The sequence below is a fragment of the Hyla sarda genome, chromosome 6 (genome assembly GCF_029499605.1).
Source record: "Hyla sarda isolate aHylSar1 chromosome 6, aHylSar1.hap1, whole genome shotgun sequence".
Lineage (NCBI taxonomy): Eukaryota > Metazoa > Chordata > Amphibia > Anura > Hylidae > Hyla > Hyla sarda.
Window position 1 is genome coordinate 156657404 of NC_079194.1, and position 16578 is coordinate 156673981.

Below are 16578 nucleotides of genomic sequence, written 5' to 3' on the forward strand. Positions count from 1 at the left end.
GAACTACAGGTCAACTTGTTGCAGGGTCATCAAATTATGGCTCATCAATGTTGTTTTTTCAGGAAAGTGTATATTTTCTGCTGTTCAGCAACACTGCAGCATTTTTGGAACAGCATTAATGATTTCAGTGCTCCTATCACTATAGATATCAGTGGCCTCCATTCTCCCCTGACAAACACTAATCTCAGTGGGATGTATTCCCACCTCAATTAATCTCAGTGGTAGCAATGTGATTCCTTTTGAAAAAGGCTGCGCTAAGCATGTATTTGTATTGGTGAATTGGAAGATTTGAATTAAAGGAAGCCATCCGCCAGATGTACTGAAAGTGATGAACCTTCTTCAGACTTGAAATATCAGAAATGTAGATATAAAATTTCCCCTGGTGCTCAGGTCCTGGAGGGGTCATCTGAAAACTACCCAAAAATCAGTGCACCAGACAAGTGAAGCATTTACCTGTAGGCAAGAGCCAAGGCCCAAGCGCTTGCAGCACAGTACAGACTATCATGGATTTTGGCCTTCTTACAGTCGCCAACAGTCTCGGTGGGGAATAGGCCAGTTGTTGGACTCTGAAAATTCAAAACTGTGATTTTCACTGGAGAGAAAAAAATAAAAAGGAAAAAATGTATTAAAAAAAGAAATCAACAAATTCTATAAATCAGCTGAATGGTATGGACACTTATTATATTGTGTTACAATGGAGCAAAGCAGTCATAAGAGAACCTCAGCCCAAAAACTTTTGTTCTTTTGATTGCTGAAAAAGCTGGATAATGGCTTTGATTAAAGCATCAACACTCAGTTTCCTTAGGCTATGTTCGCATGGCAGAAATTGCATGAAATTCTGAATTAATAGCCAATTTACTTCAATGGAATTCCTGCAGCAGAAATTCGGCTGTGTGAATAGGCAGCGGAATCCCATTGAAGTGAATTGGCTATAAAATCATGCAGAATTCCATGCAGAAATTCTGGCGTGTGAACATAGCCTTAGCCTTCTGAATAGTAAATCTGACAAGTTATATAGGCTTTTTGCTGAGTCTATGCTGTGCCTTTCTCACACTCCCCAGACACTCTGGAGAGTGTGAGAAAGCTGGGAAGATGTTACAGTAAAAATTGCTTTATTGGTTGTCAAACAGCTTTCCCAGACCTAAGATGGGTTAAAAATGTTAGCAATAGATAAGGATAACTCATGGACTTTTCGGGTGAAAAACAATATTGTCTATGTAAGCTGGTTAATATACAAGGCGAGCAGAAGAAAGGCGCTGCACTTAAAAACAAGATGCAAAAAACTTTCCTTGTTTCCATGTTCCGCTGCCTGTGCTAATAGAGTATTATAAAGTTCATTGCTATCACAGCTCATTTATCGCCGGCAGACACATACATAATTAGTATTCCGTCCGAGCGACTGCTGCTCCGAACTGAAGCTTCCACCAGGCTGCAGACATTCTCTCAGCAGAACTTCCAGGCATCAGTCATGGGAGCTTGTGCCCGCTTACTGAGCCGTGAACGCAATAATTATTCCACTTTGTCTTTAAAAAGCCGTCTCTATGCACTCTCCAGGCAAGATGTATCTACTGTTAGAAAGACTGACAAAAAGCCTAAAATTTCGTCTGAAATGTCACCAGGTTAAAGGAAATATACAGCAATGAATTATGACCTTATTATAAGTCATCACACGGGACGATCAGCACATACATTGTGTCAGTGTCATTGTCCGATACCCTCCACTTATCCCTTCCATCCCTACATCAGTGTATCATTCTCCTGTCCTCCCCTCCTGCATGTGTCAGTGTGCCATTGTCCTGTTTGTTCTCTTTATGAATTTCTCACCCTAGTGCAGACAGTGCCATAACACTGGATAACAATGGATTGTTCAAGCCGAGAGAAACTTGCAACAAGTGCAATATGGATGATAAAACAAAATTTCAACTAGGAGGAAACATTAGCAGGAACATCAGAAGGAATCTGCATTTGCTGAGCAGAACACATCCTATCCTACTGCCTTACTGTACAGAGTAAATGTGCAAGACCCACAAAGCAGTAAAATGGCTGAGACTGAAAAAAGAACCCAAACATTGGTAACAACCTCTAGCAGGGTTTAAAAGGAATGAATCATGCTGCCCGAACCAGAGTCATCAGCTTGGTTGCTAGTAGCTTCTCCCTGGCCCACCAGGCTTGATTGATGGAACTCTCCTTGTTTGGGTATAGGGAAGATCTATTAATAAAGGCCACTGGGGCAGGTAGGTGTCACTAGAAACTGCCCTAATTACTAATGTTTCAGGCAGCACTGTCCTAATTATTAGTGGTTCTGGCAGCATATGTGTAGGTTCACACAATAGTTTGGACCTTATTTTGGTAATTTTTTTTTAATCAAAAACATTAGCAGGTCCAATACACAGAAAAAGGTTGACATGTTTCCATTACAGTTTTCTCCGTGTCAGTTCAACGCTTTGTTTTGGTAAAAATACTGACCAAAATGAAGCCTAAAATACTGTGTCCCAGATCAATCAGCCTTATGCAAAAACTCTCTGGTTAAATGGGCACTGTCAGATACAAAAACTTTTCATATGTTGTAAATCATGCCCCCTCCCTTTGAGAGGAATTCAGACTAGTGAGCTAAATTTAAAGTGTAATAAAATAAATAAATAAATAAATAAAGGTGCTAGACACATAAAAATTAGATGTATATGGTCAGGATTAGGTAAAATAAACATATGGTATGTTGCCCCCTTCATAATCCTCTTTATCTAGTGGTTGTCAGTCAAAAGGGGCAGTGAAAGAGGACATAGGCTGGACTTACCTAGGCTCCTGCCATGCTAGGTAATACCCCCTGAGCGATTAAATGGGTACTGTCACCAACCTTTTTTTTTAATATGTTGTAGTACTTATGTACCACAACATATCTCTAATTTAGATACACTATTTTAATAAAAATAAAAAAAAATAATGAATTTTATATTTGAAAACCGCCACTAGGGGTCTCCCTCCTAGTGGCCGGCTGAAGCCTGCCGTGACGTCACCACTGAATTAGGAACGATGCCAAGTGGGCAATCGGTCCTAATTCAGTCAGCCTGCGCTCGTTCCCTGCCTGTCAATCAGACAGGCGGGAGCGAGCGCTGTGAATGCTGGGGCTGCGCTCATTGGCTGCCTGGCCTCGCAGCTGCTTCATTGCCTGCCCCCGGCATGTACAGCCTGGAGGCAGTGCGGCACTGAGTCTCAGTGCTGCGCTGATGCTCCAGGACTGTACATGTCCTGTACGGTTAAGTGATGTCTTATTTCACTTACCCCTGCTTTGTTTCGGTCCCAGGTCTCGGCGGTGAGCACGGCAGGTGGGCGATGCTCCTATACTCCTCCTCCCTGGATAACACTACACTGCTAAAACAGGAGGAGGAGACCCTGGAGCAGCCTGCCGTGCTATTGGCCGCTCATCTATTCACGCTCCCTACAGGAGCGCAGCATAGATTAGGTGAGGGCGGAAGTCGGCGTTCAGCAGGCGTCAGTGACGTCGCACCTGTTGGAGAAGTCGGCTTCCGGCAGAGCTACAACCGGCAGCAGAAGATCAACCATTTTAAAAGACAGGGAGGGGGTTAGGGATGGTTTAGCAATAGGTAGGGAAAGAAAAAAAAAATACAGATGGTGGGAGCTACTCTTTAAGCCTCATTTGTATATTAAAAGGGTTATATTGTACAGACTATTGAAATAAAAAAGGAATGCACAGGATCATAACTAGCCACATCTTGCCATGTACTTTCCTTTAGACAGGTCCCCTTTAAGGCTGGTTTTACACACATATGTAACTTTTTTGAGCCAAAGCCAGATGTGTATCGAGCAGGAAGGAGAATTATAAATCCTTCCTTTACAATTTCTCATTCCTTTTGAAACAACTTGTGGCTTTAGCTCATTGACAACTGCATGTGTGAACCCCCACCTAAAAGATATCATTGAAATGTCTTTGTCTGGTTTTAAACACAGAGTATCTTTCAGAATAGTTAACTTCCCTCCACTTAATATGCTAAAATTAAAGGAGCATTAAAAAAAATTTAACTTGGGGAAGAGTGAGCCATGTTCTGTAAGAAGTCAACAGGATTTGGAGTGTCAGATAAAAATAAATGTTAATGACACTAATTACAGCCTTATTACCATCCCATCTCGCAGCTTTCATTAGGTCTGTCCCAATCTCACTGATTAACAAATTAATGCTCTCTATGAATGTAATTATTTCTGAGATTCCAATCCTTCAGAACTTCTTGCAGATGCTCGAGAAGCTGAAAAGGTTGATTTAAGACATTAGGTTTCTGCGCCATGTATGCGGTCGGCTCATCACAGCCATCAGTCTACATCTTGTTCTTTCTGTGCTGTCATTTCCAGACATTAATGAGCTACATTTCACTGTCACATTGTCTCACGGCGTTGGTTACATTCAGTCTTCAGACAGCTCTAACAGTTACATTGATAATGTTCCTAGAGGACACTTTTCCTCGTATTGGAGGTCTAGAAGCATTTCAGTAGAAGAATGTCTTGATCTTGTAGGGGGCTGTGGTCCGCCGATTTATCCAATAAAGTTAGTGAGTAAGGACAGAGCTGCATGTGACAAGATAGGCGTTATTATGTCAGAAGGAGAATTAAGACAACTAGCAGTTCACATACAAAGCAGGGTCCTCCTGGCATTATTGATATTGTCACAGGCCTCAGGCAGTCACAAAGTAGGAGGAGCAGTTTTTTTTTTTTTATCTACACAGAGAATTTAGGAGTGAAACGTATAGATCATGTAGGAGGTCACATATGTAGTGGAAGGAATAGCATAATTCAGAAGCACATAGTATTTAAATTGACAATGTAAGATTCAAAAAAAAAAATATGTTTCACATCTTGACAAAACATTAACCTTTCTACCATAATTCAAAAGAAAACTTTATTAACTTTTTATAAAAATCATGGCTTATTAAAACCAGAACAGAACAAATCCTGCCCGGCTTCAGCATCATCTTTGTCCAGTTGCTGAAGCACAGGCTGGGACAAAGCCCAGTAAGTGAGTGTGGGACTAGCACTCCTCTGTGCTCACTTCTGTCTTATCAAAGGAGGAGGGGTTACAGAGCAGCCTGCAGTGATTGGATGAAGAGACCTAGCACAGCAGACTCAGGGAGGAAGATAGGTTATGTAGAGTGAGGCCAAGAGACGGACACGCCCCCTAAAGAGCACAGAATGACAAACCAAGTGAGCAACTGATAGAAGTATTTGTGAAGTATTTGTGAGAGAAATATAGGTGCTAAACACATAAAAATTATATCAGGATTAGGTACTGAGTAACTTTTTTGGTGGGATATGATAGGTACTGACAAGAAGGTCAACGTGCCTTCAAAGTTAAATGAAATACAATTTTTTTTTCTTAACAGTAATAAAATTAAAATGATCTGTTTTTAACGGGCCATACACTCAATGACAAATATAGCAGTTTTTAGTTCTGTAGTTAGATATACTGCTATGTGGTTGATAGAGCTCTAACCATGACACTGGAGCATTTAGAAACCAAAGTGGCAAGCATCACATTACATGTGGCTATGACCCGCTACATTCCTTAACCTCCCCCCTCGCCCTTACGAGGAAACAAGTGCAGGCAGGAATATAGAATATGTTCACTTCCCCTAAAATACAATTATAATAAACCGACAATTATAGATTTACATGGTGGCCAGCCCATAAATGTGGTGAAAGATTGAACATTCTTCAAATTACTTCTTAATTGTAGTTTATAATTCTGGATAATGAGTTGTCATAATGAGCTAAAGCACCAACCCCAGGGGGGAGGCAGTAAAAATTTCACGCACTAATATAAATTAGCTTAATAAGGTTCAGTGTCAACCTGACATAACATTAGGGCTGCAGCTAACGATTATTTTAATGCCGATTATTTCATCGAAAAAATGTCAAAATGCCAAAAAAAAGGGGTTCAGCTGATTCTACTTGAAAAATTATGTACAATGGCCATATTAAAAGTTTCTAGCATGTGACGTGACCAAACAGCAGCAATTTTGGATTTTCTTTTTACGTTTACGCCGGTTGCTGTACAGGATCATTCTTAATGATCCTGTACAGAAACCAGCGTAAATTTGATATTGCCTCATGGGAAACTATCTGAACTATTAAAATAAAATGTTAATGATTTACTAACATTTAATTTTAATAGTTCAGACAGTTAGCCATGCGGCAGTATCAGATATGTAAAAAGTAAAAAAAAATTTAAAAAAATTACTTTTTTTTGTATAGCAATAGGAAAAGGGGGAGCTAATTTTTATTGGGGGAACGGTTTATTTAAATTTTTTTTTTCTTTACACTTTTTATATAGCACTCCTATACACATGGGGGTATGTGCAGACTGCAGAGCATTGCACCCGATCCATGTCTGTAGTACAAACTCTGTAGTACTACAAACACTAGGGTGCAAATGCTCTGCACCCCCCCCCCCCCCCCGCATGTGTATAGCAATGTATATGTACTACATACACACAGCTTTACCCATGGGGGTATGTGCAGAGCATTGCATCCTAGTGTCTGTAGATGACGCACTCAGCTCTGCTACATACACACAATCACACACTCAGCTCTGCTGCATACACATGATCACACACTCAGCTCTGCTACATATACACACAGCTGCTAATATCATTTTATATGCTTACCACAGGTTTGAAACCCCACTTTTGTCCATAGGTGCGGGTCCTCTACCCCATTGTATGAGTGCACAATTGCACATGGGGTTGAGCACCTGTTATCACCTTTAGACTACGTTGTTTTGTTTTTCTACATATACACACAGCTCTGCTACATACCATCACACACTCCGCTCTGCTACATACTCACATTCACACACTCAGCTCTGCTGCATATACACAATCACACATTCAACTCTGCTAAATACACACAATCAGCTCTGCTACATACACAATCACACACTCAGCTCCGCTACATACACACACACTCAGCTCTGCTACATACACACACTCAGCTCTGCTACATATACACACACACAACTCTGCCACATACACACAATCACACTCAGCTCTGCTACATAAACATAATCACACACTGAGCTCTGCTACATACACCCTCAGCTTTGCTACATACACAATTACACACTCAACTCTGCTGCATACACACGCAACTCTGCTACATATACACAGTCACACAGCTCTGCTAAATACACACAATCACACATAAACATAGACCTAACAGCCTACCTCCTTCTCCCTCCCTGCACAGTGGTATATTCTTAGCTGTACGGTCACCATGGTTACACTACACAGGTGCAATCTCCTGCACTCATCAAGAACAGCAATTTTACAGTTTGAACTGTGCCAGGAAGGGGCGGGGAGAAGCACCAGCAGCACACGTGATTGGTGAGCAGTGGGTTAGCGGAGGGTGGGACAGGGACTTGAACAGAGGCTGCGGCGGTGCAGCCTAGCATCTGACCAGGTGCCCGCAGCAGCCTTATGACCGCCGGCGCCCGACAACGAGTCGGACGATTATTGGATAACGAGATTTGCCGACAACGAATCCCGTTATCGAATTTCATCAATTTTATTGAATAATCGTTGCAGCTCTACATAACATTACAAGGTGTTATATGGGTTACCATAACCAACAGATACAGAAAAAAATTGTGGAATTTTACACAAAATCTGCAGAAAAGTCACATTCTGATGTCAGAACGTGACAAGTATACAGAGATAAATGGTGCCACCCTTAAAGGGGTATTTCCATCTTTTTAATCCTGTTCTTATTTGTAGAGCATAGCAGCATAAGCAAGTTTGCAATAGGGCTGCACGATTTGTGAAAAATGTGCGATTGCGGAGTTAAATATTACGATATCGATAAGCGATTGCGATATAATAAACAAATGGTGAAAATCCTCCTAATTAATGTCCAATCCCTCTGTTTCATATAGCCAACCCCTCAAATTTCATGTTCACTGACTGAACATAAAATGGAGGGGATTGGATATGAAATTGGGAGAAATTCACTTAATTCCCCCTCCACATTTCATGTGCCTGGTCTGATATACTGTAGTCTACGTACTCTCCTGATATACTGTAGCCTGCGTATTCCCCTCATCTACTGTAGTCTGCATACTCTCTTGATATACTGTAGTCTGCGTACTCTCCTGATATACTGTAGTCTGCGTACTCTCCTCATATACTGTTGTCTGCATACTCCCCTCATATACTGTAGTCTGCGTACTCTCCTGATATACTGTAGTCTGCATACTCCCCTCATATACTGTAGTCTGCATACTCCCCTCATATACTGTAGTCTGCGTACTCTCCTGATATACTGTAGTCTGCATACTCCCCTTATATACTGTAGTCTGCATACTCCCCTCATATACTGTAGTCTGCATACTCCCCTCATATACTGTAGTCTGCGTACTCTCCTGATATACTGTAGTCTGTGTACTCTCCTGATGTACCGTAGTCCTCATACTCTCTGCTCTAGAGCACTGGGAGAAAGGGACTTTGTTTTAGAGCCTTGGCGGGGGGAGGGAATTTTTTTTTGTTCACGCGAATGACCGCGTGGTTTCAATATATTTTAATAGTTCGGACATTTACGCATGCAGCGATTCCAAGTAAGTTTATTTTTGCATTATTTTATATAAAGATGGGGGAAAAAGGGGAGATGTAACCTTTTATTTGGGTGCTTTAAACATTATTTTACATTTTCTTTTTTCCTTTTTTTTTTTTTACAAATATTTGTTTAGTCCCCATAGGGCAAAGTTTTCCCAAACAGTATGTCTCCAGTTTTTACAACACTACAACTCCCAGCATGCCCGGACAGCTAAAGTCTGTCCAGGCATGCTGGGGGTTGTAGTTTTGCAACAGCTGGAGGAACCCTGTTAGGAAAAAAACTGCCATGGGGTCTGTTCTACTACTTGCACTGCAATCTAGTGAATGCAGACACTGATCACTGATCAGAGTTATGCTCCATTACTATAGCCTGCTGAGGGTATTAGCATTATTGTAGCACCTATCGGACAGGACAGAGGCAGGAAGGGAACATCCGCCTGTCCTCTCAGCTGATCGGGACCCGGCAGCATTATGCCGTCTGTGTCCTGATCAGCTCCACTGAGCTACCGGCAGTCACTTCAGCATTTTAGACTCCTCGATCAGCTTAGATCACCGTGTATAAAGGGTTAATGCTGAACATCACTCGGATCAGTGATGTCCAGCATTAGCCGGCATGAAGAGAGCTCAGCTCTTGAGCTTTCTTCATACACACGCCGCACGGCTGCACCGTTTATTAACGGGGGCCAGCCGTGGTGGGGTTAATTCACCTCCCAGCACTGCAGTCGGCCGCACAGTGAAGGGACTGGCTACGCTGCATGGAGCCCAATTACTGCCGGAGCCTGACTCTGCTCCCTTGTTTAATTGTCTGCTCCCGTGCGACCCACTGTATAATCGAAAATTTTTGCGAAGGGATGCATTGACATATCACAATCCCTAGATATCGCAATTCGATTGCGATATATCATACAGCCCTTGTTTGCAATTGGCTTAGTTTAGCAAACGTGTCTGGTTCTGTCGTTAACTCTACGTATCTCCCCTCTTATTGACAGCTGGAAGTCATGATTCCAGTCCACCAGCTCTGCTTAAGAAACAGACTCCACTTTTGAGCACAGGCTTATCTCAGCACAGTCAACATGTCTGACAGTTGCAGGCACAGTGCTTTAACCTGCCTCTAACTCAAGACCCATCTACCAGGGTGTGTAAGCTGAAAAAGAAAGAGAGAAAAAAGAGAGAAAAAGAAAAAGAGAGAAAAAGAGAAAGAGAGAGAAAAAGAAAAAGAGAAAAAAAAGAAAAAGAGAGAGAGATTGTAATACTTACCTTGCTGCAGAACCTTCTAAAATACACCCTGGCAAAGCAGTGCTTTCACAGAATATAGGATTTCTAATGAAAGTATAAAAAATTTGGATCAAATCTGCGCAGAATACTGTACGTGTTAATAGACCCTTAAGCAGTTTTTGCTGTGTGAGCAGGACAGGTGGACAAACAATTAAAGATGCATCATCTATATTAAAAGGACTTCAATTGAATAACTTAAAAAAAAAATATAGGAAATTAAGAACTAAAAATTTGAAGATTTATTTTGTATACATTGATTGAGCTTCATTTACCTATGACTAGCTTGGCCCTTTAAGTTTAACCAGAATCATTACAGTCAATATTCTCTTGCACACAAGAGTAATAGACACCACCACTACCTGCCCTTAGATCCCATCAGTAACCGGGAGGTGAAATTACACTTCAAGATGCATTTTTATTTGTGGGAATGATTTGCTGTGCACTGTGTTTAGCAGAGAGCCAGAACTACATGGGGATAGTAATCATGCATTTATTTCATGTGACCGCCAATGAGCAATGTGACTGCAGAACACACTGACCCGAAGGATAGAAAGGCAATTTTAGTGTTCAGAGGAAAATGAGAGGCTGCTGCACTTAAGTGCCAAGTGCCGTCAGATGTACTCTGATAGATTGTCTTCCTCAAAGTCACTAATGTCCTCAGCTCAAATTCATCAATGCCTCAAAACTTTGTTAAAAAATAGGCAATTCCTGTGCTGATGGCATACCCAAAAGGGAGGCCTGCTTTAACATAGACAGCCAAGTGTTACACTGCAGCAAAATGCAGAAAAGAGTGGTTAAGTTGCAAGAGTGGCTAGTTTTTTTGTTTTGTTTTAGTCACACGCCACTTGATGAATTTGGAGCACAGAAACATTACATAAAGGTTACCTCAGAATCCTCCTACATTTCCTGCCTGTTGTCCACTGTACGAGGTAATGTTCTGCCCTTAATGTTGTTGTTTTCCCACTTTGTAAACCGCTAAATGACTCTGGATGCTTTTAACCCTCTCCCTAATTGACTTGCTCATTTTCCAAATGTTGCACAGCGGCTAGTAGCCCCTGTCCGCAATTAACCCTTTAGACACTGATCACACTTGATTGTGGCGTCTAAAAGTACTTTCACTTTGTTCCCCCTCCCTCATTTATGCTATTATCCCGCTCCTGACCAGCTCGTTCCTGTAATTTAATGCCGGGCATCGGCTTTTGTCTGATGTGTGGCATAAACCCTTTAGGCCCCACGATCACAATTCATCACGGCATCTAAAGTAGTGGATATCACCTTGATGGTAGCTCAGGGAAGCTGAATGGGACAACCGCGTTGAAATTGCTATTTCCCAATCAGCTAAAATGACCTGCCTGCCTCTCCGCAGTGTGATCTTCGCTCCTATACTGCATCTTACTATTGCAGGCTGTAGCAAAGGAGCGTTGATAACATTAAAATATGTGGGGGCAGTCATTGGAGGCATAATATGAAGAATGTATTAACCATTTTACCACATGCACACCGCCTCTACAGCCCTGGTACCCATTTAGAGTACTTTACGGTGCTGAAGGAAAAGAGTGTGGTTATCAGTGTAAGGGACGTCCGCTGCAACTTTCAGAGAAAAGTCGCACGTGATAAATTTATCACCACCGCATAAAACACTGCAAATGGTAGTTCATTTTTAAACATGCTCTATAGCAAAAGTCGCATAAAAGTCGCAAGGGAAGTGACAGACTTTTTGTGTGACAATTTTAGATATGTATAAACAGCTTGATGAATTCTCCTTTTTATACTTGGAAATAGGAGAGGGCCTTGATGCAGAAGGTCTGGTCTGTCTGAAAGAAAAAGAGGAGGAGCTATCGCAAGGGACTCAAACAGGGCATAACAGCTCCTTTTTTGTGTGAAGTGGAGCCACTAGGATTACTTTTGAATTTGACTTATCTGATGTTCATGGGAACCAATGGAATAAGAGGAAATAGGAGAAAGGCATAAGCTAGAAGCCAGAGCCTGTCCTGAGCAAGAACATCTTTACCTGTAGGGTAGTCTTTTAAATTAGTGGGACGATGTAAGGATCCTTCTTGTTCTTTTTTGGTAGCGAATTGTGAGAAGGCAAAGAACTGATTTTGTTTGCCTACAAAAAGATTCTTCTGCCGATATCCTGTAGATTGAGATGTTGCAAAGTTTGTAACCTGGAACCTATAGGAGGGGGAATTTTTTAAATTTGATCTTTAGACCTGACTGAATGTTCTGAAAAACCCAGGGATTTAAGGTTATGTGGCCCCAAGGTTCCATAAACCAAGAGACTCTTCCCTACAATAAAGTCCTCACCATGGTTAAAAGTAAAAGAAGGAAGAATGGTTAAGGTTAAAGTTTTTGGCTCCTTCATGAAATTCTGATTACGAAGACTCAATATCATGTATGGACAAGGAAGCAGTGCAGCCCTGATTTCACCCACTCCCTCTGACCCTGCTTACTTGCCTATCCACACTAAACAGCGAATCGACAACCACGGTGATGGTCCCTTTCTAAGTAAATGATTAAATTCACCGTCAATAAAATAAACTACAAAAACAGAAACAGGTTGGGATACAGTCAGGAAGCACTCGAACTAGCAGAAATAACACTAACAAAAGCACACAATTTGTCAAAGTCAACTAGCAGAGTCTGTACCAGGAAATGTCAAAGGTGCCAAGTCGCAAAAACAGAAGAGGGGTCAGAATGCCAAGTCAAAAAGAAAAAGATACCAGATGATCAGGAGAACAGATAAAAACGCTAGCTACTGGAGAAACTCTTTTGCAGGCGAGGTATGGGAGCACACTGCAGGCTTATATAGCCAGACAGGTGCTCTCATCAAGGGTCGGCTGACCAACCCAGAAAGCAAGGAGTTGCCCACCAACAAAAATAAACAAAATAAACCTCAGAACGGATTAACTCTACGGGTTCTGACACTCAATTTCTTCTTTAATAAAAGACTTGATATCCTGAATATAGGATGTGCATCCCTATTTTACCAATATATAAATTACATAATTGGTGCTTGTATGACTCCTCCAAGAGTGTGTAGCACATAATGCACTTTCTTGTTTTTTTTTCTTAACCTCTTCCTTGGTCTTCTCTGTTTCAGTTGTCTGTTTCTCTCCAGAATTTCAAGGCTTGAGTCTCTGCAGGGTCTGGTCGTGGAGGTGCTTTATCCATGCTAGGCTACAGTAAAACACCAGAGGGGTTACTGGGCACTAGAGCAGTCTGCCACCTGCTACCTTGGCTACCTATGGTGCCATAACAGCAAAAAAAAACCCCACATGGCATACTATTTTGGAAACCACACCCTTCAAGGCAGGTAACAAAGCGTCCAGTGAGCCTTAACACCCCACAGGTGTTTGATGACTTTTCGTTAAAGTCGGATGTGTAAATGAAAAAAAAAAAACTTTTCACCAAAGTGTTTTTTTCCCCAAAATTTACCATTTTTACAAAGGGTAATGGGAGAAAATGCCCCCCAAAATTTGTAACCCCATCTCTTCTGAGTATGGAAATACCCCATGTTAGGGCGTAAAATGCTCTGCGGGCGAACTACAATGCTCAGAAGAGAAAGAGTCACATTGGACTTTTTTTTTTTTTTTGCTGAAATGGTTTTTGGCGGGCATGTCGCATTTAGGAAGCCCCTATGGTGCCAGAACAGCAAAGAAAAAACGACATGGCATACTATTTTGGAAACTACACCCCTCAAGGAACGTAACAAGGGGTAAAGAGAGCCTTAACACCCCACAGGTGATTGACGAACTTTCGTTAAAGTGGGACATGAAAATGAAAAATTAGATTTTTAACACTAAAATGCTGGTGCTACCCCAAACTTTTCATTTTCACAAGGAGTAATAGGAGAAAATGCCCCCCAAAATTTGTAACCCCATTTCTCTTGAGTAAGGAAATACCTCATATATGGATGTAAAGTGATCTACGGGTGCACTAAGAGGGATCATAAGGGAAGGAGCGACATTAAGCTTTTGGAGAGCAAATTTTGCGGAAATTGTTTTTGGGGGCATGTTGAATTTAGGAAGCCCCCATGATGCCAGAACAGTAGAAAAAAAAAAAAAAAACACATGGCATACTATTTTGGAAACTACACCCCTCACAGAATTTAATAAGGGGTGCAGTGAGCATTTACACCCCACTGGCATTTGACATATCTTTGGATCAGTGGGCTGTGCAAATGAAACATAAAATGTTTCCTTTTTTTTTGGACGACTGTTCAAAAAATCTGTCAGACACCTGTGTGGCGTAAATGCTCACTATACCCCTTGTTACATTCCGTGAGGGGTGTAGTTTCCAAAATGGGGTCACATGTGGGTGTTCTTTTTTTTGCGTTCATGTCAGAACCGCTGTAACGATCAGCCACCCCTGTGCAAATCACCAATTTAGGCCTCAAATGTACATGGTGCTCTCTCACTCCTGAGCCATGTAGTTCGTCCGCAGAGCATTTTACGTACACATATGGGGTATTTCCTTACTCAGAAGAAATTGAGTTAGAAATTTTGGGGGTCTTTTTCTCCTTTTACCTCTTGTGAAAATGAAAAGTATGGGGCAACACCAGCATGTTAGTGTAAAAATTCTAAACATTTTTTACACTAACAGGCTGGTGTAGCCCCCAACTTTACCTTTTCATAAGGGGTAAAAGGAGAAAAATCCCCCCAAAAATTGTAACGCAATTGCTCCCGAGTACGGAAATACCCCATATGTTGCCCTAAACTGTTGCCTTGAAATATGACAGGGCTCTTAAGTGAGAGAGCGCTATGCGCATTTGAGGCCTAAATAAGGAATTTGCAATAAGGGCGGACCCAGTTACAAGGATGGGGCTTGTCTCCACCAAAACATAGACAGCAGTGTTTCCCAAACAGGGTGCCTCCAGCTGTTGCAAGACTCTCAGCCTGCCAGAACAGTCTATGGCTATCCGGCAATACTGGGAGTTGTGGTTTTGCAAAAGCTGGAGGCTCCATTTAGGAAACTCTGCCATATAAGACGTTTTTCATTTTTATTTGGGGGGGGGGGGGGGGGGGGGCGTGTAAGGGGGTGTATATGTAGTGTTTTACTTTTTATTATTTGTTAGTGTAGGGTAGTGTTTTTAGGGTACATTCACACGGTTGGGTTCACAGTAAGTTTTCCGCTGGGAGTTTCCCGCAGCTCAAACTTGTAGAAGAAAACCCACTGTAAACCCGCCCGTGTGAATGTACCCCAAACCTTCAGCTGTGGCAAAATAACTCCCAGAATGCACTTACAGACCGCATATGCTGGGAGTTGTAGTTTTACAACAGCTGTAGGCACACTGGTGGGGAACCACTGAGTTAGAAAACAGACTCTAGCTCAGTGATTCCAACCAGTGTGCCTACAGCTGTTGAAAAACTACAATTCCCAGCATGGCCAGACAGTCAGGGATGCTGGTCGTGTAGTTCTGCAATATCTGGCCCTTCAGATGTTGCAGAACTACAACTCCCAGCATGCCTGGACAGTATGGGCATGCTAGGAGTAGTAGTTATGCAACAACTGGGGAAGAACAGTTTGGAGACTGCTAAGTAGTGGTCTCCAAACTGTAGCCCTCCAGATGTTGCAAAACTACAACTCCAAGCATACCCAGACTGTCCAGGCATGCTGGGAGTTGTAGTTCTGCAACATATGAAGGGCCAGATGTTTCTGAACTACATGCCCAGCACCCCTGACTGTCTGGCCATGCTGGGAATTGTACTTTTGCAACATCTGGAGGGCTACACTTTGGAGACCACCGTATAGTGGTCTACAAACTGTGCCATTTCAGATGTTGCAAAACTACAACTCCCAGCATGCCCAGACAGTCAGTGCATGCTGGGAGTTGTAGTTTTGCAACATCTGGAGGACCACAGTTTAGAGACCACTATACAGCGGTCTCCAAACTGTGACCCTCCAGATGTTGCAAAACTACAACTCCCAGCATGTCCAGACAGCCTTTGGCTGTCTGGGCATGCTTGGAGTTGTAGTTTTGCAGCTTTTAGAAGGCCACAGAGAAGATCACTTACCGCGATCTTCGCTGCAGCATTCTCCGACGCACTTTCCGGCCGCCGCTCCGATGATGACGCCGCTGCTCCAGGATGCCGCCGCCGCCTCCGTCGGTCCGGTAAGCCGGGCCATGCTCCCCCCTTGCCGCCCGTGTTCCCCCTGCTCTGCCCTGGCTTCGATCGGTGGGCAGAGCAGGGGAAATTAACTCTAACCCCCCCGCCCCCCTCCTGCCATTGGTCATCAGCCTGATAGATCAATGGTAGGGGATAGGAGGGGTTGGTAACACTACCACCTCGCTCCTATCCTTTAGGATGGTTGGAGCTGTCTCTGACAGCTCCAATCATTCTTATTTTTCGGGCGATCAGGTCACCAGTGACCCGATTGGCCCGGATTGCGGCAAATCGCAGGTCTGAATTGACCTGCGATTTGCCACGATCGCAGACATGGGGGGGGGGTCTCAGGACCCCCCTAGACATTGCCACAGGATGCCTGCTGATAGATATCAGCAGTCATCCCGTTGCGATCACCACCCGGCGAGCGGCGGTGATCAGAAATGCGGAGGGCGTACAGGTACGCCCTCCGTCCTTAAGTACCAGGACGGGAGGGCGTATCCATACGCCCTCTGTCCCCAACAGGTTAACCCCTTAAGGACTCAGCCCTTTTTCACCTTAAGGACTCAGCCGTTTTTTGCAAT

At 42.8% G+C, this 16578-nt stretch overlaps 1 protein-coding gene across 3 annotated transcripts in view; it reads right to left on the reverse strand.

Moving 5' to 3' along the window:
• PHKB (phosphorylase kinase regulatory subunit beta) overlaps nt 1-16578 on the reverse strand; it is a 297465-nt gene that overhangs the window by 232248 nt on the left and 48639 nt on the right. For all 3 annotated transcript variants that reach the window (XM_056525638.1, XM_056525640.1, XM_056525639.1), the window contains one exon: nt 454-592. In XM_056525638.1, the coding sequence (XP_056381613.1) occupies nt 454-592 (139 nt within the window). The remainder of the gene's footprint in view (nt 1-453; nt 593-16578) is intronic.